Consider the following 27,137-nt stretch of genomic DNA (forward strand, 5'->3'; position numbering starts at 1 on the left):
TTCAATAACGCTGAAGTCCAGAACGCCACTTTCTTTGGCTAGTCAGCCTGTGGTTTGGGGTGAGCCCAATAATGTACTGTGCAGAAGGGGAAGTAAAACATTTGTTTGAATGGATAGTTGAGCCATTTGAGGCTCTGGCTGTCAGAGATAAAGCACTGGTTAAGTGGGGATGGGACACCCACAATAATATATTTTACAGCCCCCAAACAGCATTTGTCTTTTGTCGCTTTTCAGGGAGCGACCATGTCACCATTTCTTCGAATTGGTTTGTCCAACTTTGACTGTGGGTCCTGCCAGCCGTGCCAGGGAGAGGCTGTTAACCCTTACTGTGCTGTGCTTGTCAAAGAATATGTTGAATCAGGTAAGCTTGAGTGGGTGGTGTAGATGGGGTGGGAGAGGAGGAGGAAGACCCTGCTATGAACTGGGAAGTAAGGTCTTCCGGGATCTTCAAGGTCATCTGGTGCAACCTAATTTTCCAGCTCAGGAAACTGATGCCCAGGGAAGCCAAGCGCTTTCTCAAAGGCATATGGGCTTAGTAACAGCCTCTGAACTAGATCTGGTCTCCTGCCTCATGTTCTACAATATTTCATGGTCCCATTTTCCACATAAACAAAGGAAAGGAGAAATGAGTTGAGGACATTATTGTGAAGAGTTAACGGGGGAAAAAATCCACTTTAATGAGCTGAAGTAGAACAGGGTGGTGTTAAGTCTGGTTGTTGTCAATGATTATAGATAAAGTCTGCATAATCTTAGAATTAACTCCATAGATGGTTTACTGCTTCTTTGGCCAAGCTCAGATGAATAGTACAAAGAATATATGATTAGCGCTTAGAGTCCAAATTACAGAAAACTTACTTTTATGTTTACTAAAACCCTGGTTGAGTGAAAGAATAGTCACGTTTTGTCAAATTTAAATATTTATTAGAAGTTCATGGTGAGGGGGAGAGTGTGACAGTCTTCCCGGATTCCTTTGTGTGTTTAAATCATTCCATTAAAATAATCTATTCTGTCTGGAATCTCTCCATGATCACTTCAACTGTTCCCACCCTCCCTGATCCCTGCCTCTGTATTTTAAGATTCTCGTGGACTTTCTTAAAAAAAAAAAAAAAGCAGGAGGAAGTTTACATCCCGTGATTTTTCCAGCTTCACTGCCTTCCTACACACATTCTGGTTTTCACAGAGACTTCGTAGGGAAGTCTGATTGCCACCAATGCAGAGTCCCAGTAACAGTAGGAGCCATTATAGTTCGTTTACAGAGAAAGTATTTATGGAGCACCTACTATATACTGGGTCAGAATACGTGCCTTTCCTCTAGAGCTTCTTTCCTAGCAGAGGAGCATAGGCAAGAAAGAAAAATATCACGTGGTAAGTCATGTGAAGTGAAGACATTAAAGCAGGGTAGTGGGGAGAGAGAAGGATTGGGGCTGGAGAGACAGATGGAGAGAGACAGAAGTCCTGAAAAAAATAGTCCTTTAAGGGCTTCCTTGGTGGTGCAGTGGTTGAGAGTCCGCCTGCCGATGCAGGGGACACGAGTTCGTGCCCCGGTATGGGAAGATCCCACATGCCGCGGAGCGGCTGGGCCCATGAGCCATGGCCGCTGAGCCTGCGCGTCTGGAGCCTGTGCTCCGCAACGGGAGAGACCACAGCAGTGAGAGGCCCACGTACCACAAAAAAAAAAAAAAAAAAGAAAAGAAAAAGAAAAAAAAATAGTCCTTTAAGGGGGTGACATTCACAGGTGCAAGAGGAACCTGATTTTGCAGTTGAGAACCTCCAGCTAGATGTTTCCAGCTCAGAACCCTGGGGTTTCAAATCCTGGTGTGTTGGCTTTTCTCCCCCTTATAAGACTTCTGCTCTGTGGTTGACTGACTTCAGCCTTCGAGACCCTGTGGGCACATCAAAGCGGGGAAGACTGTCTGATGATCTCGATTTCCCTTCTGCCTAGATTTCTCTCCTGTTTAGTTAAAAGTGAGAATGGCACTTGGTCCCAATCTAAGACCTTTCAAAGGTCACCAAAATCTTTGAAGTGTGCAATGTCTGAGTTTTTCAAAGCTGCTTTCGACTTAATGGGTCCCCGGGATCTAGTTCCCTTTACAACCACAGTTCTCACTGACATTTGCCTCTTGAGAGCCTTTTTAAAATTTCTTCTTCTTTTGGCCTTGCCTTTGAACTTAGTATAATCAGCCGTGTGGATCCAGAGAACGTGTCGAAAAAGACTTTGTTTTTCCAAAAGGTTAACCTGTGGAGTTTAGAAGTTTGGGGTGTCGATTTTGTCTTAGTTTTGTTCTGAAAAGAAATCACTCTGAACATGATCATTCAAATATTACTTCTCTAGAGTTCAAGCACATTTCAGTCTTGGGGGTGTGAGGCTGCATTTTACGTAAAGCAGTAGAACAGGGGCAAACGGGACACAGTGCTGTCGGTCTGGGAGCCTTTGAAAATGGCAAAACCCACTTTAAATAGATAGGAGCTTGAGTTCTGGTTCTCTTTTTAAGTGATTGCAAACATTACTGAATGAAGGTGTAAAAAATGCCTTGCCGTGGGAATTTCTGTCCTTTTTCGGGGTGTGGAGAATGGTTATGGTTGGGAGAAATTAAAGGAATTATGAGGGGTGGCTTCAAGCCTGTGGAAGTAAAACGTTGCTCTGATCACTAATATTGCTGTTGCTTTTCCTTATAGTCCGATCCTGAGTTAAATTTCTTTTTTTTGGTACGCGGGCCTCTCACTGCTGTGGCCTTTCCCGTTGCAGAGCACAGGCTCCGCACACGCAGGCTCAGCGGCCATGGCTCACGGGCCCAGCTGCTCCGTGGCATGTGGGATCCTCCCGGACCGGGGCACGAACCCGCCTCCCCTGCATCGGCAGGCGGACTCTCAACCACTGCGCCACCAGGGAAGCCCTAAATTTCTTTTAAACAAGACATAAAAATCTTCCCCTTCCTATTCCACGCTCAATACTGTCAGAGTTTATACCTCTTAGAGCCAGGTTTACCTAAAATTTGAAATCTCAGCTTCTTCAAATCCTTGTATACCTCCCGAAGAATAATTTAGCAAATGCTAAATGCCTGTTCTGCTTTTAGCATCATGCGCCGGAGAGAATCAGGATTCAGAACTGCTTTGTTTCCCTGTTTTAAGTCATTTTTTCCTTTTGCTTTATCAACATCTCTGAATTGCTAAATTTGCCACTTTGTGTGCTTATGATCACAAGAAACAAACACTGAAATACAGCTGCAGTTTTCTGCTCCTGAAATGATTAAAGAACAAATACTATGGAAAATCCAATATGGATGAAAGATATGACAACACTGCTTAATCCCATGAGTAAGTCCAGTCGCCTGGTGGTTCTGGGGAAGTTCCCTTAAACTATATCATCCTGATCTCGGCTCCTGTTACTAACCATTTCCAGGACCCCTACCTGCCTGCAGGTCTACAGCCGGCTTCACTGGCTCTGGGCATGATGACCACCACCTCTCTGGAATACTTGTTAATTTTTGCTTAGGGTGCATGGTTTCTGTAAAATATATCCTCATTTGCAAATTAGGGAAGGAAATAATGGCTCATGATGTTTTAAAGGTTTTGCCTCTTAGTGTATTTATGTCAAATGGAAAAGTTTTAAATATCTTTTTAAAGGAGCACTCATTGTAAGCCTGAAATTATGCCACTGTATCTTTCAGATCAATCTCTAATTCCTTTACGTGTTATTTTTGTTCCCCCAACAGACTGATATATCCCGGAGAGCAGAGGGAATAGGTGCCGCTGTTGCGTTGAATTATTTCCCAGGGCTGGTTAGGGGAGTAATGAGAACATATCTTTCTGTTCCTAGAGAATGGGCAGATGTACATCCAGAAAAAGCCAACCATGTACCCTCCCTGGGACAGCACTTTTGACGCCCATATCAACAAGGGAAGAGTAATGCAGATCATCGTAAAGGGCAAAAATGTGGACCTAATATCCGAAACCACTGTGGAGCTCTATTCCCTGGCCGAGAGATGTAGGAAAAACAATGGGAAGACAGAAATATGGGTAAATAGCCAAGCTGTGAGCTTTATTTTAAGTGTATATTCCATTAAGTGATAAGAACCATAGTAGTTGAAGACTTGTTCAAGATTTCAGTGTCATCCTGAAGGTATGATACACTGGCCTTAAGTAAACTGATTCTCTACCACTGACTCATTGGTGGCTTGATAATGATGATGATTCATTGCAGTCTTAGAAGGTACTGGTATACTCAAATCTCTTTGATTCTTATGTAAGGGGAAGAAGATCTCTTAGGCTATGAAGAACTGTTATTGATTTATTTATAACTGTTAAAGTAAGCTTGGAAATATCACAAAGTTTCCAGAACTTGGGAACCTACCTGTGGCCTATTTATCAAGATATCATGTAGATATCAAGATATCTAGGTACCTATGTGATATCTTGATAAAATATTTTAGATAAGATGATGGGTGGATAAGTGAGAAGAGAGAGCAAAGATCCATTTAATGTTTGATATCTCAATCCCTGTAATTTTTTTTTTTTAGCCATAATTTGTTCACTTAGCTTACTTTACTCTAAAAAGTACATTATACACAATCCGTGTTACCACACCAAGTTTTTGAAAACTTAGATTATAACTATTTTGGTAGCAAATGTTTAGAAAGTTAAAGGGAGAAGTAAAATATGAAAGCATAAAAAATTCTAATGAAAATTTCTGGGGTACAAAAATTGAAGAAAATATACTAGTAAAAACTGCTTTTACATGATCTGAAACCCAGAGAGTGTTTTCACATGTCTGTATCATTTATGCAAAGGAGATTCTTACCTTTCTGCTTTGTACAGATTCTTAAGAACTCCAGCCAAAAGATCTTCAAGTCACAGGTTTCAAAATGGGAATGATACAAGCCTAAAACCTAGATTTTTGTGTCAATTATGTATTTTTGACCTGAAAAAAAAGGCACTTTTTAGGAAAGTACATGTATTTTTGCTTGTATCGCTAAAGTAATCTTTAGAGATAAAGATATATCAAGATTTTTTTCTTAAAGTTCCCCATGCTTAGATGTGTTTAGGTAGCTTAGTTCAGTGTGTCTGTTGAGCACTTCCACATTCAGCCTGGGGAGAGGATCTCGGAAACAGAATTCCTCTTGGGTAGCTGGTTATACAAGTAGGAAGAGTTTAAATAAGTGGATAATGTCACAGGTATGTGACTTAGTGTTAAAGGTTTATACAAACCCGGTAGGTGAGGGGGTGAGGCTGTAGGTACAACTGAATCATGGGAGCATTTGGCTAGGCTCAGAGAAAGAAGAGAGAAACTGGAGAAAGTTTTCCTCAGTTTTTTCCCCCATTCCCATTTATTTTCCACTTTCTGCCCCATTTTTTTTTAAAAAAAGGGAAGAGTCACCAAATCCCTAATTTTTTAAGTAGCAGGCTATTTGATTTCCTTTTCAATTAATGAGAGGATAACTGTTTTAAAAATTCTTTTGTTAAGCATCACTGACAAACAAGTTGCTTTTCTATTTGTATCTCTTAAAGTTGCATTTGATTTCTTGCCTCGACTTTCTCTGATTTTATCCTTGTCAGACTTTTTACACTTTTTGCATATTGGGATTTTTGAGACCTACGCCCTTGGATCCTCATTTAACTACTAGCAACCTTCTTACATTTTCCACCTTTGCTGTTTTCAGGGTTATTTGTTAGTTCACTTTTATTTATAATGTTTAAAGGTCAACAGGTTGCTTTGGACTTATAGCTTCTCTTGCTTCTATTGCAATCTGCTTTCTTAAAATTAGCTTCTCTATTTAAGAAAAAACAAAAATGATTTTCTCAGAGTTGCCTCTGACTTCCATAAACACCATCCAGTTTCCAAACATTAAGATTTTCCTTCTGCTTTCCCAAGATTTTCCCTGTTCGTGCGGTTATCTCCTGTTCACTCTCAAAAACATAATGGACTTTCTGTGAATGTTGTTCTTCCAGCAGCTAACTGGTTTAATTTCCTCCATCACCACTAATTCCTGAATATCGGTACTGAATATTGGTAATGTTGGTTGCAGTCACCTGGTACCAATTTTTCCCACTTCCTTTGGGACTGACCCCCTGTTCCCTTGCTCTTCTAGCTTTATTTTTGCCTCCTTATTTATTATTCCATAAACCAGAAAATAATGGTGTATATACTTGTCAAAAAGCACTTCTCTTTTCATTCATCTATTTAAGCTTGCATGAGAATGTGTAGATAGCCAAGCAGTACAGGCTTGTCACATCATAAAATTCTAATAGTAGTGATGCTGTCACATCGGCATCACTATTATGTCAGTTCTTCGAGATCTTTAAAGGTCTGGTGACAGGCACAAGGTCACCATGACCTTGAATTATTTAGCCATGATTCCTATTCAATCCTGAGTTTGACCAGACCCTTCTTACTATTTTTCAGTTATTCTAGTTACCCATGGATGTAATGATCAGCAGTGCCCTGCAGTTCACCTTCGTATTCTTTTTAGCATATTTATAGTACAGTGTTACAGTTTAGTATATAATCAGTAGTGGTCAGGTCGTGTCAGATTTGCCATTTTCCCCCTTATGTCACATCACATGATTTCCTGCATCATCCCTTCTACATAATGATACTGAAATATATATATATGTATATATATTTTTAAATTTATTTATTTGTTTATATTTTATTTTTGGCTGTGTTGGATCTTCGTTGCTGTGCGCGGGCTTTCTCTAGTTGCAGTGAGCAGGGGCTACTCTTTGTTGCGGTGCGTGGGCTTCTCATTGAGGTGGCTTCTCTTGTTGTGGAGCATGGGCTCTAGGCACGCGGGCTTCAGTAGTTGCAGCACGCGGGCTCAGTAGTTGTGTGTCACGGGCTACAGAACGCAGGCTCAGTAGTTGTGGCACACGGGCTTAATTGCTCCACGGCATGTGAGATCTTCCCGGACCAGGGCTCAAACTCGTGTCTGCTTCATTGGCAGGTGGATTCTTAACTGCAGCGCCACCAGGGAAGTCCTGAAATATGTTTTTCTAAACCCCTTCCTCGACCAATCTAATTAAAATTTCCCTTAGCAGACTATCCAGCACTTTCCAAAGGAAACAGGCTCTCTGCATGAAAGAAAAAGGCCACTCCCATTTAATACCTAATTAACCTAGAGGCAAGTGTATTCAGGCATCCTCAAAGCAGGATTTCTCTTTCCTTCCAAAGGGAACCTACTTGTTCTCCAAGTGAGCTAGTCCCCAGCCTCCATGATTCTTTTGTCACCATCAAGATATGAACCTACCCTATTACAGCTCTTAAGATAAGCAGTAGCACAGGGCAAGGAAGTCACGTAGAATCTGTTTTAGAATTTGGTTTCTTCCTTAAGGAAGTTTTGGTCTCCAAGTCAAATTAGGTAGTTGCTGAGGTGTTTTAACACAAGAAAGCCCATGTTCACGGATGCTGTGCTAGTCTGATGATAATATGGGTAAGTTAAGTGAAAGGGAATAGGGGTGGGCCCTGTGCTGGGGATCTCCTGCCATCACCAAACCTGCCAGTTGTGATATCATTCAACTCAGCGCTTGTCTCACATTCTGACCCTTGTTTCTTTCCTTCCTTACACCAGTTAGAGCTGAAACCTCAAGGCCGAATGCTAATGAACGCAAGATACTTTCTGGAAATGAGTGGCAAGTGGCATTTCTTATTCCTGTTTGGGGGTGTGGCGGGCATGTCTCCTCTCCTTTGCAACTTATTTCACTTTGCTTTTCTGAGAGCAAAGAAGATGGAAGCATGAGGAATTTTCTTAAAATTCCCAGTGGTGCTCAAGCATGAGTTGAATATACACTCTATGGGGCCAGATCCACATAGAAATAGAAAACATTTTATAGCATTCGTTTTTAAATGGTGTGAATTCACATGCCCAGTGCTTTTCTAGTCTGTCTGTATTTTCATTTGGGAATTTAATGTAAACACCAGAGGCTCTGCTAATGTGTTGCTCTGTGTGTACACACTGTGTATAAATGATGTGATATAACAAGTTGTCACACCATCAGTAGGATACAAAATAAATAAGAAACTGATAAATATTTTCTATAACACTATAGTAGGAAAATACTAATGCTTCAAGTTAGTCACCTCAGATCCTTTTAGGAACAAGAAGGGAAACAATGCATCACTAAAGAGTTTCACTTCCATCTCACACACAGATGCCATTCACAGAAGTTACATTTACAGGCAGTGTGCTTGGTGCCTGTGACAGCCCGTCACTTCTTCCTGTTGCATTTATATCCTGTTGTCAAAGTGCTGTGTCAGTGAATCAAATGCTACTACTCCTAAAATCTTTTCTTATTAAAGTATAGTTGATTTGTGATGTTGTGTTAGTTTCAGGTGTACATTACAGTTATTCAGATATGTATATCTATTTTATATACATACACACACACACACACACATATATATGGTTGGGCAAAAAGTTCGTTCAGGTTTTTCCGTAAGGTGTTGCACAAAAACCCAAATGAACTTTTTGGCCAACCCAATATATACTTTCTTTTTTAGATCTTTTTCCCTTATAGGTTATTACAAAATATTGGGTATAGTTCCCTGTGTTATACAGTAGGTCCTTGTGGATTCTCTATTTTATATATAATAGTGTGAATATGTTAAGCCCAGATTCCTATTTTGATCCCTCCACCCCCTTCCCCTTTGGTAACCCATAAGTTTGTTTTCTATGTCTGTGGGTCTGTTTCTGTTTTGTAAATAAATTCATTTGTGTCTTTCTTTTTCTTTAGATTCCACATGTAAGTGATGTCATATGATATTTGCCTTTTCTCTGTCTGGCTTCTCTTAGTATGATCATCTCTAGGTCTGGCCATGTTGCTGCAAATGGCATGATTTCATTCATATTCCTATTTCATTGAGTACATAGGAGGTACTCGATGAATGTTTGTTGAACTGTTCAGTTGGACTCACTCTGGCATTTAGAAATTCCTTTTATTTTCTTTTGGTTCCCACACAATGGCTATTCCAAACATGCCCATACTCCTTGGTTGCTGAAGGTGTCTTGATCTTCTCTTACCTTTGGAGGTCGGCTTTACCTCCAGGGTAATTGGGAGAGACTACGTCTTCTGTCTGTCTCTGCACTTTAGGATTCAGCTGCTTCGTCCTGCATCTCTTCCTGCTCTTCTGCCTCCGAGAAAGTCCCTCCCTTTCTTGGTCTCCTGGCTCTCACCCCTGGCAGTTCTGTAATATCAGTCACGCTTCCACTCTGGCACCTTCAACTTTTCTGTCTGTCTTTGGTTTCTACCTCATTGCCAAGACATACATAATTAAGCCATCTTCTCCAACCTGAAAAGAAAATTTTTTTAAACGTTTTAACCTCCATGAGTTTTTCTTTCCTTTCCTTCCCTGACACATTTCTTGAGAAAGTACTTTAATGTATCAGTCCCTCTTTCTTCACTACTCTGTCAATTCTTAAACCCTAAGAGTCTGGCTTATATTTCAACCAATCTGCTAAATGGCTTTCTCCAAGAGAACAAATCCTCAAAACAAATGCAGTGTCTTAACCTTCAATTCCCTTGACACCTCTGTTTCAGTCAAGGCTGAGAAACCCATTCTTTCTTGGATTGCTTTATGTAATATTATTCAAGTTTTCCTCTTAATTTTTCAGCTGCCTCTTCATGGCCTCTTTTGTAATTCCTTTTCCTACCTCCTAAAGAATATGGGTGTGTACTTATCTCTAAGTCTATTCTTTGTGTGAGTGCCATGTCTTCCTGACTGGGCTATTAGCCATTCAGAATTAGGGGTGATGTCTCATAGTTCTTTAGACCATTCAGCATAACAATATGCTCATAGCTGGCCAGGAAATATTTGTGATTTAACTGACTACAAACAAGTGACAGATTAAACTAAATAAATAGATTGGGTGCCATTACTATAAAAGAAATTACCAAACATACAAAAACCAATGCACTTATTCAAGCCAATAAACAAACAAAAGACCAAATTACTTCAGAAATAAACAGTAAATACAAGGAGAATTTTTAAAATTCTGAGCTTTTATACATTTACTTTCTTGTAATGATTGAAATGGTCAGAGGATAAAGGAAATCACAAGAAGGAGCAAGGGAATGAATTCCTTTTTAATACTCTCTAGCATTTTTTAAATGCACAATGTTATATTCTAATACACACACTATTTTATATTTATAAATATATAGTTATATGTAGTCTGTACTATTATATAATAGTTTATGTATTAGACTATATATAATTTTTACATAATTATATATCTATAATTTTTTACAGTAATACAGATAGGGTTCCCAGAATAATTCACTTCCACCCCTGAATTTAAAAGTAATTTTATGCTTTATTTCATTACATCTGGACCAAAATAAAAATGAGTCAAATCTTACTGACAAATGGCCTACTGTGCCAGTCCCAAGTTGTAAATTGATCTCTACACTTAAATCAGAACTTGAGGAAGAAGGCAGTTGCCTTAGTGACCCTAAATTTAATCTCTTATTCACCAAGCCTAGTTTATTTCTGACCCAGTTCCTAATAAAAAGACTTAAATTGCCTAATGAAGTATTAGGCAAAATATTCAGCCCTATCTAAGGAGCTCTTTATTAGGAAGGCTTTTTATCTGGAAGTTTGGAGTTTCCGTAAAACATCTGTGGAGCCCTGTGGAGAAGACTTTTGTCCTAAAATGAGTCCTGAGACTAGGCTGGATCCTGGGGGAGAAGTCTCCACCTCCATGCCCCACCTTTGTCCACCCAGTGTGTTTCTAGCCTGGCCACTCTAAGGGGTGGGGAAATTAAAGTACTTTGGCAGGAACATTTGCCTCAAGTGTGTTGTCCAGTCTCTGCCATGGCTTAGCCAGGATGGAAATAATTTAGTTTAAATATTGTGAACTCTTTTTATTTGTGAAACATGAGCCCCTTATTCTCGCTAAACCTCCATTTTTTGTATTTGGAAAAAATAAATAGAATAAGTCATCCAAGAATCTTCAAGCTACTTAAAATCGTTATATAATATAACTATATATAACTATAATCATTAAATTCATTACCCTTGTTTTAGTGATGATGATTATTTTTGTTATTTCTTTCTTGTTTACCATGTCACACACTCTCACATGCTAGAGTTTCCATCGTGCTATTAAACCACGACTGCCTTGCTGTTGTGTGTTTTCTTTGTGCCTGGGCTTCAGCCAGGGCTGATAGTCTCACTGGTACTCTCAGAATTCTACCAGCCTTTTGGGAAGATGCCATTTGGGTATTGGGCACTGTGGACAGTTACTTCCCAAAGTACCTTCACCAATATCCAGAGCCCAGGGCGAACTGAAGAAATTTGAATGTGATGATTTGATGTAGGTGACTAGGTAACATCCAGGATTACATTTTTTTTTTTAATTGCAGTGATCTGTTCATCTCTGGCCCTTTCCACATTGACCCGTGTAATCTATGGCTGGTGCCTCTGATTACTGTGGGCCTCGGGAACCAGAGCATAAACAACTTCCCAAAGTTCTTTTGTCTTCAGAAGTCTGGCCAGCTCCCTCCTACTTTTTCTTGTCCGTAAACAACCAGATATAAAGCATCCTGGGACCTTAAAAAAAAAGTCGTTTCCAACTTACTGTCAGTAACCACATTATTCTCTAGAATTCCCGGTAGAGTATTTGCCGCTTCCTGCCTTTTCTGGCTGAATCATCATTGACAGTGAATAGGAGAGGCTGCTAAATACCTTGAATGTTCTGACTTTTGGTTTTAAAAATTGAAAGAGGATATAGCTCAGTGTCGTGAAAGAGGAGTGAAGGGTCAAGCCAGTAATCCAGCCTCATTGTTCCAATCTTATAACAATACACCCTCTGATAACCCTGTTATGGAATTAAGGTAAGATGCTTCATATTTTACCAACCTTAAGAAGTACTTAGGAGAGGGCAGACAGGAGAAGCAAGAAGAACTACAGTTCTGCAGCCTGTGGAACGAAAACCACATTCACAGAAAGATAGACAGAATGAAAAGGCAGAGGACTATGTACCAGATGAAGGAACAAGATAAAACCCCAGAAAAACAACTAAATGAAGGGGAGGTAGCCAACCTTCCAGAAAAGGAATTCAGAATAATCATAGTGAAGATAATCCAGGACCTTGGAAAAAGAATGGAGGCAAAGATCGAGAGGATGCAAGAGATGTTTAACAAAGACCTAGAAAAATTAAGGAACAAACACCTAGAAGAATTAAAGTACAAACAAACAGATGAACAATACAATAACTGAAATGAAAACTAAACTAGCAGGAATCAATAGCGGAATAACTGAGGCATAAGAAGAGATAAGTGACCTGGAAGACAGAATGGGAGAATTCACTGCCACGGAACAGAATAAAGAAAAAATGGAAAGACATGAATACAACCTAACAGACCTCTGGGACAGCATTAAACGCAACAGCATTTGCATTATAGGGGTCCCAGAAGGAGAAGACAGAAAGGACCTGAGAAAATATTTGAAGAGATTATAGTCAAAAACTTCCCTAACATGGGAAAGGAAATAGCCACCCAAGTGCAGGAAGCACAGAGAGTCCCAGGCTGGATAAACCCAAGGAGAAACACACCAAGACACATAGTAATCAAATTAACAAAAATTAAAGACAAAAATTATTGAAAGCAACAAGGGAAAAATGACAACATACAAGGGAACTCCCATAAGGTTAACAGCTGATTTCTCAGTGGAAACTCTACAAGCCAAAAGGGAGTGGTACGATATATTTAAAGTGATGAAAGGGAAGAACCTACAACCAAGATTGCCCAGCAAGGATCTCATTCAGATTGAATGCAGAACTCAAAAGCTTTACAGACAAGCAAAAGCACCACCAAACCAGCTCTACAACAAATGCTAAAGGAACTTTTCTAAGTGGGAAACACAAGAGAAGAAAAGGACCTACAAAAACAAACCCATAACAATTAAGAAAAAAAAATTAAGAAATAAAAATTAAGAAAATGGTAATAGGAACATACATATCAATAATTACATTAAATGTGATGGATTAAATGCTCCAACCAAAAGACACAGGCTCACTGAATGCATACAAAAACAAGACCATATATATCTACAAGAGACTGTCTAGAAGAGACCCACTTCAGACTTAGGGACACGTACAAACTGAAAGTGAGGGGATGGAAAAAGATATTCCATGCAAATGGAAATCAAAAGAAAGCTGGAGTAGCAATACTCATATCAGATAAAATAGACTTTAAAATAAAGAATGTTACAAGAGACAAGGAAGGACACTACATAATGATCAAGGGATCAGTCCAAGAAGAAGATACAACAATTATAAATATATATGCACCCAACATAAGAGCTCCTCAATACATAAGGCAACTGCGAACTGCTGTAAAAGAGGAAATCGACAGTAACACAATGATAGTGGGGGACTTTAACACCTCACTCACACCAATGGACAGGTCATCCAAACAGAAAATGAATAAGGAAACACAAGCTTTAAATGACACAATAGACCAGATAGATTTAATTGATATTTATAGGACATTCCATCCAAAAACAGCAGGTTACACTTTCTTCTCAAGTGTGCATGGAATGTTCTCCAGGTTAGATCACATCTTGGGTCACAAATCAAGCCTCAGTAAATTTAAGAAAATTGAAATCATATCAACCATCTTTTCTGACCACAATGCTATGAGATTAGAAATTAATTACAGGGAAAAAACATAAAAAACACAAACACATGGAGGCTAAACAATACGTTACTAAATACCCAAGAGATCACTGAAGACATCAAAGAGGAAATCAAAAAATACCTAGAGACAAATGACAATGAAAACATGACGATCCAAAACCTATGGGATGCAGCAAAAGCAGTTCTAAGAGGGAAGTTTATAGCTATACAAGCCTACCTCAAGAAACAAGAAAAATCTCAAACAATCTAACCTTACACCTAAAGGAACTAGAGAAAGAAGAATAAAACCCAAAGGTAGTAGAAGGAAAGAAATCATAAAGATCAGAGCAGAAATAAATGAAATAGAAACAAAACAATAGAAAAGATCAATAAAACTGAAAGCTGACTCTCTGAGAAGATGAACAAAATTGATAAACCTTTAGCCAGAGTCATCAAGAAAAAGAGGGAGAGGACTCAAATCAATAAAATGAGAAATGAAAAAGGAGAAGTTACAACAGACACTGCAGAAATACAAAACATCATAAAAGACTACTACAAGCAACTCTATGCCAATATAATGGACGACCTGGAAAAAATGGACAAATTCTTACTAAAGGTATAACCTTCCAAGACTGAACCAGGAAGAAATAGAAAATATGAACAGACCAATCACAGGTAATGAAATTGAAACTGTGATTAAAAATCTTCCAACAAACAAAAGTCCAGGACCAGATGGCTTCACAGGTGAATTCTGTCAGTGATTTAGAGAAGAGCTAACACCCATCCTTCTCAGATTCTTCCAAAAAATTGCAGAGGAAGGAACACTCCCAAACTCATTCTACAAGGCCACCATCACTCTGATACCAAAACCAGACAGAGATACTACAAGAACAGAAAATTACAGACCCATATCACTGATGAATTTAGATGCAAAAATCCTCAACAAAATACTAGCAAACAGAATCCAACAACACATTAGAAAGATCATACACCATGATCAAGTGGAATTTATCCAAGGGAGGTAAGGATTCTTTAATATACGCAAATTCATCATAAACACCATATTAACAAACTGAAGGATAAAAACCATATGATCATCTCAATAGATGCAGAAAAAGCTTATGACAAAATTCAACACCCATTTATGATAAAAACTCTCCAGAAAGTGGGCATAGAGGGAACCTACCTCAACATAATAAGGCCGTATATGACAAACCCACAGCCAACATCATTCTCTATGGCAAAGAACTGAAAGTTTATTTCCTCTAATATCAGGAACAAGACAAAGATGTCCACTCTTACCACTGTTATTCAACATAGTGTTGAAAGTTCTAGGCACAGAAATCAGAAGAAAAAGAAATAATAGGATTACAAATTGGAAAAGAAGAAGTAAAACTGTCACTGTTTGCAGATGACATGATACTATACATAGAGAATCCTAAAGATGCCACCAGAAAACTACTAGAGCTAATCATTGAATTTGGTAAAGTTGCAGGATACAAAATTAATGCACAGAAATCTCTTGCATTCCTATACACTTAAAACAAAAGAGCAGAAAGAGAAATTAAGGAAACAATCCCATTCACCATTGCAACAAAAAGAATAAAATACCTAGGAATAAACCTACCTAAGGAGGTAAAAGACCTGTACTCAGAAAACTATAAGACACTGATGAAAGAAATCAAAGATGACACAAACAGTTGGAGATATATACCATGTTCTTGGATTAGAAGAATCAATATTGTGAAAATGACTATACTACCCAGAACAATCTACTGATTCAATGCAATCCCTGTCAAATTACCAGTGGCATTTTTTTTTTTTTTTTTTTTTTTTTTACAGAACTAGAAAAAAAAGTCTTAAAATTTGTATGGAGACACAAAAGACCCCAAATAGCCAAAGCAGTCCTGAGGGGGAAAAAAAAACGGAGGGAAGAGATATGGGGATATACGTATATGTATAGCTGATTCACTTTGTTATAAAGCAGAAACTAACACTCGATTGTAAAGCAATTATACTCCAATGAAGATGTTAAAAAAAAAAGAAAACATCAGCAAAAAAATTTTTAAAAAAAGAAAATCTATACACAACAAACACTGGAGAGGGTGTGGAGAAAAGGGAACCCTCTTGCGTTATGGTGGGAATGTAAATTGATACAGCCACTATGGAGAACACTATGGAGGTTCCTTAAAAACTAAAAATAGAATTATCATATGACCCAGCAATCCCACTACTGGGCATATACCCTGAGGAAACCATAATTCAAAAAAACACATGCACCCCAGTGTTCACTGCAGCACTATTTACAATAGCCAGGTCATGGAAGCAAGCTAAATGCCTATCAACCGATGAATGGATAAAGAAGATGTGGCACATATATACAGTGGAATATTACTCAGCCATAAAAAGGAATGAAATTGGGTCATTTGTAGAGACATGGATGGACCTAGAGACTGTCATACAGAGTGAAGTAAGTCAGAAAGAGAAAAACAAATACTGTATATTAACGTATGTATGTGGAATCTAGAAAAATGGTACAGATGAACCTATCTGCAAAGCAGAAATAGAGACACGGTTGTAGAGAACAAACGTATGGACACCAAGTGGGGAAAGTGAGGGGTGGGGTGGGATGAACTGGGAGATTGGGATTGACATATATACACTAATATGTATAAAATAGATAACTAATAAGAATGTGCTGTATAAAAAATAAATAAAATTCAAAAAAAAAGAAGTACTTGGGGTTTGCTGGTCTCGATGCTTGTCTCATTCCTCATCAGTCTCTGTCCCTTCCCCATCTCCCCCAGCCCCGCTGCCCCAAGCTCTCACAGCCATATGGCAAAATGTCACTCTGTCCCCTTTCCTCTTCCTGCAGACACAAAGGACATGAGTGAATTCGAGAACGAAGGCTTCTTTGCTCTGCATCAGCGCCGAGGAGCCATCAAACAGGCCAAAGTCCACCACGTCAAGTGCCATGAGTTCACGGCCACCTTTTTCCCACAACCCACGTTTTGCTCCGTCTGCCATGAGTTTGTCTGGTATGGTAACTCAGCATTTCACTCCAAGCTTCAGGTTATGCATTCTGTCGCATCTTCTTGATCCACCAGGTCTGGCATGCCCCACCTTGGGGAAGTGTGCCGGAATAGTACCACCTGAGAGTCTCCAGTGACCTCACGTGGATTGAGAAGGTTCAAAGGGTGTGACTCTATAGAACAGTTTCATAATATAACTACTGTAGAGCAAGGAAACCAGCCTCCTTAGGAAAGGTTCCAAGGACTTCAGTTTCCAATTAAATGGGAGGCTTATGGGGGTGAGGGGGAAGGGAGGGAAGAATGAGAGATCTTATTGTAAGCACAGTTTTACAGTCAAAACTGCCACCAGCTCAACAGCCCAACTGTGCTGCTACTAATGTCTGCAAAAGGCAACACTTGCCCGTTGGAGCTAATGGGTTTCAATGTTTACAAGGCTCTTGGGTGTCTTAAGAGCCCTCGAACAGAGAGATTGGTTCAACCCTCAGTAAACACACAGCGAAGGCTATGGTGGAGTGGAGACTTGAAATGACTCCTATCTCTGGCCTCAGCCTCCTCGCCTCTTCTGGGGTGTTCTCTCCTTAACCCCCGTTTAACCAGGGTATCCAGAGGTCAAGTAGACTTTTGGTGGATTTCCATCAACTGTCTTCATCTAATGACTTGAACCTCCTTCCTTTCTAATAGTGAATGGTACTCAGGCATCAGTCTTAAGCTTGAGAATTCATTAGTTGCAAATATTCTCAGATACTCAGAAAGGGGAAATAAAATGTTATAAAGTAAAATGTTATAAATGTAGATATCTTTGCTTATCTGTACTGAGCTTAGTGAGACACTGAATTTTTAAGCGTAGACGTGGAAATTTGCTACCATGATCCCATGATCCATTTTTAAAAAATATTTATTAATTTAAAATTTTTTGTCCTTTTTTGGCTGCATCGGGTCTTAGTTGTGGCAAGCAGGGTCTTTTGTTGCGGCACATGGGCTTCTCTAATTGCAGCAGTGTGCGGGCTTCTCTGTAGCTGTGGCATGCGGGTTTTCTCTTCTCTAGTTGTGGCGCGTGGGCTTAGTTGCCCTGCGGCATGTGGGATCTTAGTTCCCCAACAAGGGATCGACTCACGTCCCGTGTGCGAAGGCGGATTCTTTACCACTGGACCACCAGGGAAGTCCCCCCTTTATCCATTTTTGGTCAGGCATTTTTATCTCTACATGTTTGTTTGGAAAATATGCAAATGGGAGGGAAATCAACAACTCCTCATTTATTTAATTATCAGACTTTTCACAAAGCAGGTTAAAATAAAAGCACATGTTAACACTCTTGGTTAATAACAGACTAGTGCTGCAGGTCAGAAAATGCCCTGTGATAGCAGAAAGCTATGAGATCTTGTTCATCTTTTAAATGTTTTTGCTACTACTGTTGACTCAAAGGTCCATATAAATATTCAAACATGTGCTTTATTGCAGGGGTCTGAACAAACAGGGCTACCAGTGTCGACGTAAGTCAGAAGGATTTCTGTTGTATTATCATCATTCTTTTTGTTTAGTTGTCTCTTAACTTCTGAAAATCTCAAGCTGTAGTCATTTCTTTTCAGAATGTAATGCAGCAATTCACAAGAAGTGTATCGATAAAGTTATAGCGAAGTGCACAGGATCAGCTATCAACAGCCGAGAAACCATGGTACGGATCTAGATTCCTCTCTGTCTGAAATACGATGATTTTATCCTGACATTAAATTTTACAGCCCGCTAATTCTTGTTCCTAATGCCTGAATTTGAATGCTTAAATTTTTCCTTGCACACCCTTTCCTCTACAGTGGTGATGGTTACTGAGATCCAAAACTAGGGGATGAATAAGAGAGCACAAGATGAATTTTAATGATTCTACCTTTTCCAGAAAAACATCACAGAAAGGTGGCCAGAAAGCATAGTTCTGATCAATTATGTGAGAACGACTCCTGTGGCATCTACAGCTAGAAGTGACAGTTAAAGAGTAGAGGCAATGGTTATAAAATGCAGATGTGAGCATTTATCAGGGAGGGTAACAGATATGTAATTCTTATATTGAGAGGCAAGTATTTCTTTCAGAATGAACTTTGAGATATATCATCTGGGGGCAAGTTAGACTTTACTCTGTGGGAGAGGGAGACAGATGGAGCTGCAGAGAGAGAGAGGCAACCAAAGCAGTCAGTCTTGGTAAGAAGGGAAGAGGTCCAAAGCCACATGGACATGAAACTCTGATGGACAGGAAGGAGTTGGAGAGATGGTTGTAGATGAAGGTAGGTTTGTAGATTTGGGGAAGGACAGATGAGGGAGCTTCCCTTAGATGGCTTAGGTCCTCGATGAAGTCTGAGGACTAGGGGAAGAAAGAAGGCAGCAAGTATCTTTGAGGAGGAAGAAGGAGCTGTAAAATAATTATCTCAGAGATGGCAAGGCAAGGGGATTCAAGAAAAGCAGCAGGATTGCCAAGCACAGTTGCAAGTCCATTTGAGTTTGAGGGCAGCCATCTCCCGAGTGTGTGATTTTCTCCAGCAAAGGGGTAGGCAAAGAGACAGCAGATTGGTTGGGTTTTTCCAGAGTAGAATTTCTTTTAAAATTTAGAGCCAGAAGGGGATAATCTCCTGTTATGAGTGACTCTGCTAAGGCTCAAAGAGGTTGAAGTAGTTTGTCCAAGATCAACCACTTCCACCTGGCAGAGCTGGGACTAGAATTCGGATCTCGGTCTCCCAGACTAAGGCTTTTGGTCGTTGAAATCACAGTGCCTCTTTTCATCCCGCCTGCCTGCTCCCTTTACCTGATGCCTTCAGCTTTCCTGGAAAAATCACAAATTGTAAGCATGACTGTGAACTTCAATGGCTAACGTCCAGTAAGACTAGAATGAGAGCCACAGGTAAAATTTTAAACTTTCAAGTAGCCACATTAAAGACCGGAAAAAGCAACAGGTGGAATTCATCTTAACGATATACTTTATGTAACCCAGTCTGCTCCAATATTATCATTTCAGGATAGAATCAATATACAAAATTGAGATATTCTACATTGTTGGTTTTTTGGGTTTTTTTTTTTGCGGTCCGCGGGCCTCTCACTGTTGTGGCCTCTCCCGTTGCGGAGCACAGGCTCCAGACGCGCAGGCTCAGCGGCCATGGCTCACGGGCCCAGCCGCTCCGCGGCATGTGGGATCCTCCTGGACCGGGGCATGAACCCACGTCCCCTGCATCGGCAAGTGGACTCTCTACCACTGCGCCACCAGGGAAGCCCTGTTTTTTTTTCATACAAAGTTGTCGTAATCCAGTACGTATTTTACACTTACAGCACATCTTTTCAACACCTTGTAAGTGTTCCCTTGGCCCATGTGGGTGAGTGACATGTTGGAAAGTACAGATCTGTAGTCTTTCCCAGACACATCTTGAACCATTTAGACTTGGGTTCAGGATTTGAAGTAGAAGTCTCCTAGCCTGGACCTTAACATCACTTGTTCATATTTATGTGGAAAAGTTTCTATGAAATAGGAGTTCTGAAAGGCATTTTTTCTTGGTTGAAAATATCTCCAGTAAGTTCTGGGCAGCTTTTAAGCCATTCTAAATAGCCATTCTAAAGACTAAATGCTGACCAAAAGCCACCATGAGAACATGTATTCCTTTAACAAATAAGACCACTTTACTGTACATGTTCTTAAAGAAATTGTTTAATTAAAAACTTTTGTAGAGATTTTAAGTCTCAAGTAAATAAAACTTTTTATACTGCACAAGAATATTGGTATTCTTGCCAGGAATCAAAGTGCCTGATTTTTTTGTTGTTGTTAATAAGTTTGATTAAAGGGGAGAATTTAAACTCTAGAACACTTTAAAAAAGAAAATCTTCACTATATCTACTATCAGCATCCCTCTGTCATCTCCCTTCTCTCCATCCCTTAAACCATCACATTTATTTTGAGAGAGCGAAGAGTAGTGGTGAGAGAGGGGATGGGCGCAGATTCGGACTGTCAGGGTCATAGATATCCCAGCTCAGTTGATGCCTGTGTGTCCTAGACAAGTGTCTGGCCCTATCTGTGCTGAATCTCCCCACCTCTCAAAGCAGGATACCAACAGAGGCTGCTTCAAAAGAGGTATTTTGAGGGTTGTATAAGATATCACACATGTAAAAGATAACACATGTGACGTGTCTATCACAGCACCTGGCAGAACAGTTATCTACCTCTTGTCTCTTCAGTTCATGTATAAGCAGTGTGAAAAGGCTTCCCACCTTGGGCTCCCGCACTAATAAACCGATGTCTCTAGAGGAGGCATTATATAACATCTTCCAAAGGTTAAAGCACTAGTGCTAGGTTGAAAGAGAAAAGGAAATATTTATATTAAAATAGGAAGGGAAGGGCTTCCCTGGTGGTGCAGTGGTTGAGAGTCTGCCTGCCGATGCAGGGGACATAGGTTCGTGCCCCGGTTCGGGAATATCCCACATACCGCGGAATGGCTGGGCCTGTGAGCCATGGCTGCTGAGCCTGCGCATCCGGCGCCTGTGCTCCGCAACGGGAGAGGCCACAACAGTGAGAGGCCCGCGTACCGAAAAGGAAAAAAAATATATATATATATATAGAAAGGGAAGTGTGTTTACTTAGCTCCCATTTAAATAAATAACGCTGGTCTCCTCTTCCTGGAACCTTAGCCCGTCTGTGGGAAGGCCGCAGACTTCAGCCATCTCCAGCTTACTTGATATGTGTATCTTGCCCCCCTTGACCTAGAAGAGCTAACGGCTCCTTGTCTTCTTTGGACACGACTATAAGGCTTGACAAGTAAAAATTATGGGTTCTAATAAACATCACCACAGTGTTTTTATTATTCTGTTCACTGTGCTAAAGTATCTGCTAAGACGTGAAAAGTGGGGAAGTGGGGACACACCGACCATCACGCATTCTTTTTCCCTTTCAGTTCCACAAGGAGAGGTTCAAAATCGACATGCCGCACAGATTTAAGGTCTACAATTACAAGAGCCCCACCTTCTGTGAGCACTGTGGGACCCTGCTCTGGGGCCTGGCGAGGCAAGGCCTCAAGTGTGACGGTGAGTCTAATGAGCGTGACCCCCCTGGAACCCCCTGCGGCTGGATTTGCAGCTTTGATGGAGAGAACCAGGGAGCCGGGGGAGGATGGAGGTGACTGGCTTCTCCGTCCAGCCCGGAAGAGCCCCGTGATCCCAAATGAGAAGTTCCCCGATAACAAGGCACTGCTGTTCTTTTCCTTCCACCTGTCCCCACCGCATGCCTTGTTTCCCAGAGAAGTGCCCAGTCATCCAGATCAAATGTCACAGCCCCTGGCCCGAGGCCTTCTGTGGTACCTGCCTGCTTCTCCTCTGACTGGCTCCCTCCCCTGGACCTGCCCCTTCCTGACCTCCACAGCTCCAGCCCTGCCCCTGCCGCTCTCCTTAGCACCAGCGAGTGCGATTCTGTCTGTGGCTCCATCAGGGAGCGAGCCTGGCACGTCTGTTTTGCTGCTGGATAGTCCTGTGCAGAAAACTGCCTGACTTCAGCTGGAGAGCCTGTCCCCAAAGCATGCTGTGAACTCCACGTGCACAGGAAGAGGCCCAGCTCTGATTCTGATGGCCTGAGAGCAGGGCCCGAGCCTGCTGCTCTCCACCATGGAGTTATTCAGCCAGACCCTGAGAAAAAGCACAAGAGCTTTCTCTCTCTGGAAGTCCAGGCTGCGAAGGCAATAACCTTTAGAAACCGAGATGCTGTTACGCCAGGATTAGGGGGTAGGGAGGAAAAGTTCCAGCAAGAACTAACAAAGTACCTTCTGCCGTTGGAGTGCAGCTGAGGGGAGGACAGTGCCCAGATCACATTCAAAACAGAGGTGCCTCGCTCAGCAAGGACCTTTGTATTTTATTTTATTAAAAAAAATTTTTTTAATGAAGTATAGTTGATTTACAATGCTGTGTTAATTAACATATATATACTTTTTTTTTTTTTACTATACTTTTGCATTCTGGTTTATCATAGGGTATTGATGAAACACAGAAGCCACTTTATTTTTTCTGGGCAGCCCCATTTTAACTTATGCCACTGGCTAATGCGTGTTGTATCTTTTAAGTGATAAAGGGCGCTGACCTAAGGAGGAAGATCACCCTTAGCTGCCTCCCTGTCCTCATCCCAGTTGCATCCACGTGTCTGGTGGAGCCTGGAGTGACATCTTAATGGAGGTGGGAGGGGTTAGGTCTCCAAATCATTACCGAAGGCAAACCCACAGGTAGTCAAAATTCACCTGAACAATCCCTCCATCACCCAAAGTACCACCACGCATTTTCCTCTCTACACCTGTGTAAGAGTCCGTGGGTGGGTGGGCTGGGCGTTGTATAGAGTGTCTTTAAGAGTCGTAGGTAACAGGTAATATTGGAAGTGTTCTGCTGGGACAAACGGACAGGAATAATCAAATCCCCGTCTGATGGCGTCCCTGTTCCTGTGATGCTCTCACTCATCGGGTTTTCTTGCCCTGGAGCCCAGGCGCCCCACCTGCAGAGGCCAGAGCCGGTCCCCACAGCGCGATGGTGCCTCTGAGCTCAGAACTTCCCGGAGGATTCCTTGGCGGGGCTCCCACGCCCTGCTGGGTTCGGTCCTTTTGGAACATTCCTTCTTCCTTCCATTCTCTTTCCTCATTCCCTGTCCTCCTGTGCTTCCTGAACCCTACTTCCTCTCTTCTCTCATCCCCTTCCTTCCCCCTCTCCTCCCCCTTCTCCTTCCCCAAGTCCCTCCCTGTTCCTGCTGGAACCCCAAGAGGCTGGGTGCTGTCTGCCCCCCCATCTGCATCTCCACCTCTCACTCTCTCCCCTGGGTCTCTCCCCCCCTCTTCCTCACTCTCTCTTCTTCTTACTCTTCCTGTAAGCCTCCTTCCTAAGTAGGGCCCCCACTCCTCCTGACCCTGTCTCCTTTCTCTCGCCACTGAAATTGCCATGAAATTAGTCATCCGGAGGGACTCTTTGCACTCCCCGAGGTCCAGTTATCACCTACTAGGTTAGTAACAGACTTAGGACGTTGTGATCCTAGTGGGCACGGGGCCTCTCTTCACTGCACATCAGATAGGAGCTTAGATCCGCTACAGTTTTAAAGAGCAAGGTGCTTGATGCTCGCTACGTGCCTCCCTCTGCCTTGCAGTAAATAAGTAGGAAATGGGGCCGCCCAGCGTAAAACCTGCATCCGGGAGCCCAGGAGGAGTCAAGGTAACAAGGCAGAATTCAGAGGGCAGAAGCCATTATGAGGAGCATCTTTATTCTATTAAAGGTTCCACTTCAGGTGGATTTTTATGACTATACTGGGATGAGTAATAGTTTATGCTTACCTACTAGAAAGTGCCGTTTTATTTTGTCTTGTTATGAACTGTTCAGTGAAAACTAAAGGTGAAGATGGCTAAAATTTCACCTAAATATTTCAAGAGTATTTTATTGTAGTAAATAATAAAGATGAAAGAAAAGTTGTCTTTCCTGAATACCTGTTGGAGGCCAATCACTGTGCTAAGTTTTTGCACACAAATGGGCAAGTAATAAGATTAAAACGGCATGATTTTATAGCTTCTCCTACCTAATTCCACGGTAACAATCCCTGTTGATATACCTTTATAGAACCTAGCAGGATGTGAGATCAGAGTTCTATCTGCTGGTGTTGGGAAATCTTTGTTAGCTTTTTTTTTTTTTTGGCATAACGGTGATGTTTCATAAGCAGAATTTGCATTTTCTAAGACTAATGACATGAAACGATATTGTCTTTACACAGACACACAGGTGCCCGACCCCCAGTACAAGAAGGCTCCCACAGTCACAGCACGGTCGTGCTGTTTTTAGGACTAACGGATCAGGATACTCCTCCAGCATCGTAGGTCTCAGAGCTAGAAGCCTATACAGGTCATTTAGTTCAAGTAGCCCAACTCTCCCATGTGGTGAGAACACGGTCTGCGGACACTTTCCTTCCTTTCACCCCTGCCTCTCACATATGCACAGACCGCCCCACTGTCTCAATTTCCACTTCGACTGAGGCTGTACCCTAGGCTTCAGCCTAGAGGGTGGAGAAGCCTCTCGCAGCCCATGTGGGAAAGAGGATGCTTGGACTCCAGTCTAAGTGGCAGTGAATGACCTTCCACCCAGCATTCCACATTTCCGCCAACTTATTTGCTGGGATCATCCCTGGAATCAGAGCCAACCTCCGTTTTTCACTCTCAGCAATGGCACAGTGGACATGCATTCTGGGAGCAGCCTTCCTCCCCATCCACAGGCTCTGGTTCTGCCTTGAGCAGGAGTCATTTCCCAGCAGCACACTGAGGAGCATCTGGCGTGTGCGTGAAGGTCTCAGGGAATCAGAGGTTAATGTGCGGTGGTGTCGTAAAAGCACTGCCCTAGTCTGTTTGCCTTCAGTGTCTCCCTCTGCTGGGAAGATGGCGCCGGGGATTTGCCAATGATTCCTTGGACATAACATGCACCTAAAACAGATCATGTGCAAAGTCCGTGGAAGTTGGTTCTGTTGCCCTTGCTCAAGGTGTCGCTTTCTTCCTTTCAGCCTGTGGCATGAACGTACATCACAGATGCCAGACAAAGGTCGCCAACCTTTGTGGCATAAACCAGAAGCTAATGGCTGAAGCACTGGCAATGATTGAGAGCACTCAACAGGTAGGAACGGCTTTTCGGGGACAAGTTCCCACAATTTCAGCTCAACTAGGACTATTCCAGTCCCTTCTCTCTGTGATCTGTAGCAACTCTACAGGCAACGAGGACTCTATTTCCGAGTACTTGCCTTGACACTGACTTTCATCTTCATGTCCACATCCCCCGCTTGAGATACTTACTTCTTTAATGCATTTGGATTATGTGGATCTTTATAAGATCTTAAATTCTTCATGGAGTGAGCAGGGGCAGAAACAAATAAATTCATTAAAATTATTGAGGATTCAGGGCTTCCCTGGTGGCATAGTCGTTGAGAGTCCGCTTGCCGATGCAAGGGACGCGGGTTCGTGACCCGGGCTGGGAAGATCCCACATGCCGCGGGGCAGCTGGGCCCGTGAGCCATGGCCGCTGAGCCTGCGCGTCCGGAGCCTATACTCCGCAGCGGGAGAGGCCACAGCAGTGAGAGGCCCGCGTACTGCAAAAACAAAAAAAAAACAAAAAAAAAAGTATTGAGGATTCATTGCCAGCTTTATACCTATATATGACAACTATATAATAGCCTGGGGAAAAAAACATTTATTTGCTAGAATCATCCCTAGAATGCCTTCAAAACACTGAGTCCAAGGCAACTTTTGCCTTGCTTCTTACTAGCATGCCGAATCCTCACATCCAAGGACAAACCCTCTTTAAGACTTGGCATTGCCCACGTAAGTTATTTTTCCATCCATTGGCCTTTGATTCTTATTTGTGACCGAATAATGTGGATAGCATGGGATAAACCAGTTAGCCCCCAGAAAAGTATGCAGGAAGCGAATACGTTCTGCTGGTACGTAAAATATGATAGACATCCACAGGATATGGGATCCCCAAGAGAGTGCCGGGGGGAGGGAGAGATTCGGTTATCCTACACATTTAGGGATCTGAAATGGCTTTCATGCCCATGGACAGCAGGCTGCACTGTCCCGTGAATGGTGGGTGGGTAGTCTGACTCTTTTGTTTGTAACCCAGGCTCGCTGCTTAAGAGACTCTGAACACATCTTCAGAGAAGGTCCAGTTGAAATTGGTCTCCCACGCTCCATAAAAGGTGAAGCAAAGCTGCCGTATGGACCAGCACCGGGGAAAAAAGGTAGCTATCCTGATCCACCGTAGAATCATCAGTAATTCATCTTGATGAACCTGAGTCCTCTGGATTTAAATTCTCCACGTACCTGGCCTGATAAATGATTCTTTTCTAGTTAGAGATTACAGACCTAGCCACCAACAAAGAGCCTCCTACTTCTTAGAAGTACTGTAAAACCAAAATATACCCCACTAGAAAACCTTCCTAAGCAGGTGGTGGTGGTGAGAGGTTGAGGTGGGAGAAGAAAATGCAGCCATCTCTGGAGGAAACAATTGCAAACTTTTCCTTAGAATTTTAGAACATTACTCCCTGCCGTGGTTAAACAGTTTTACAGAAATAAATCCTCCATAGAGCTGTATGGTAGGAATACCACAGACCATCTTATTCTGTACCTTTGAGACTTTTCTGGAAAGTTTAAGATTAGAAAGGGGATTATGGACACCAAGGGGGGAAAGTGGGGGGCATGGTGGGATGCATTGGGAGATTGGGATTGACATCTATACACTAATATGTATGAAATAGATAACTAATAAGAACCTGCTATATAAAATAAATAAACTCAAAAAAAAAAAGATTAGAAAGGGGAAGAATAGCCTAACGTCCTTAACATTTTTGATGTTATGGAAGTTTATCCAGCCTCCTGTTTGAAGGTCCTTCATGAGAGGATATGACCATGTGATTCTGAATAGTTTCAGCATACATTATAAAATACTTATTTTCCTTGGACTTAGAATATGAAAGATAAACCTA

At 41.6% G+C, this 27,137-nt stretch overlaps 1 protein-coding gene across 3 annotated transcripts in view; it reads left to right on the forward strand.

Annotated features, from left to right (window-relative positions):
* Positions 1 to 243: 243 nt before the first annotated feature.
* The window catches only part of PRKCQ (protein kinase C theta), a gene marked incomplete at both ends in the record, with an annotated part of 102,823 nt that continues 75,929 nt past the window's right edge, over positions 244 to 27,137 (forward strand). For 2 of the 3 annotated variants that reach the window (XM_079699309.1, XM_079699310.1), the window contains 9 exons: positions 244 to 361; positions 3,818 to 4,017; positions 7,566 to 7,626; positions 16,489 to 16,651; positions 18,104 to 18,135; positions 18,232 to 18,317; positions 21,559 to 21,688; positions 25,164 to 25,273; positions 26,276 to 26,393. In XM_079699309.1, the coding sequence (XP_079555435.1) occupies positions 244 to 361; positions 3,818 to 4,017; positions 7,566 to 7,626; positions 16,489 to 16,651; positions 18,104 to 18,135; positions 18,232 to 18,317; positions 21,559 to 21,688; positions 25,164 to 25,273; positions 26,276 to 26,393 (1,018 nt within the window). Of the gene's footprint in view, positions 362 to 3,817; positions 4,018 to 7,565; positions 7,631 to 16,393; positions 16,652 to 18,103; positions 18,136 to 18,231; positions 18,318 to 21,558; positions 21,689 to 25,163; positions 25,274 to 26,275; positions 26,394 to 27,137 lie in introns of all 3 variants that reach the window. The other variant, XM_079699308.1, reaches the window with a different exon arrangement.

Source organism: Hyperoodon ampullatus (genome assembly GCF_949752795.1).
Source record: "Hyperoodon ampullatus genome assembly, chromosome: 3".
In the NCBI taxonomy this organism is placed as follows: Eukaryota; Metazoa; Chordata; class Mammalia; order Artiodactyla; family Ziphiidae; genus Hyperoodon; species Hyperoodon ampullatus.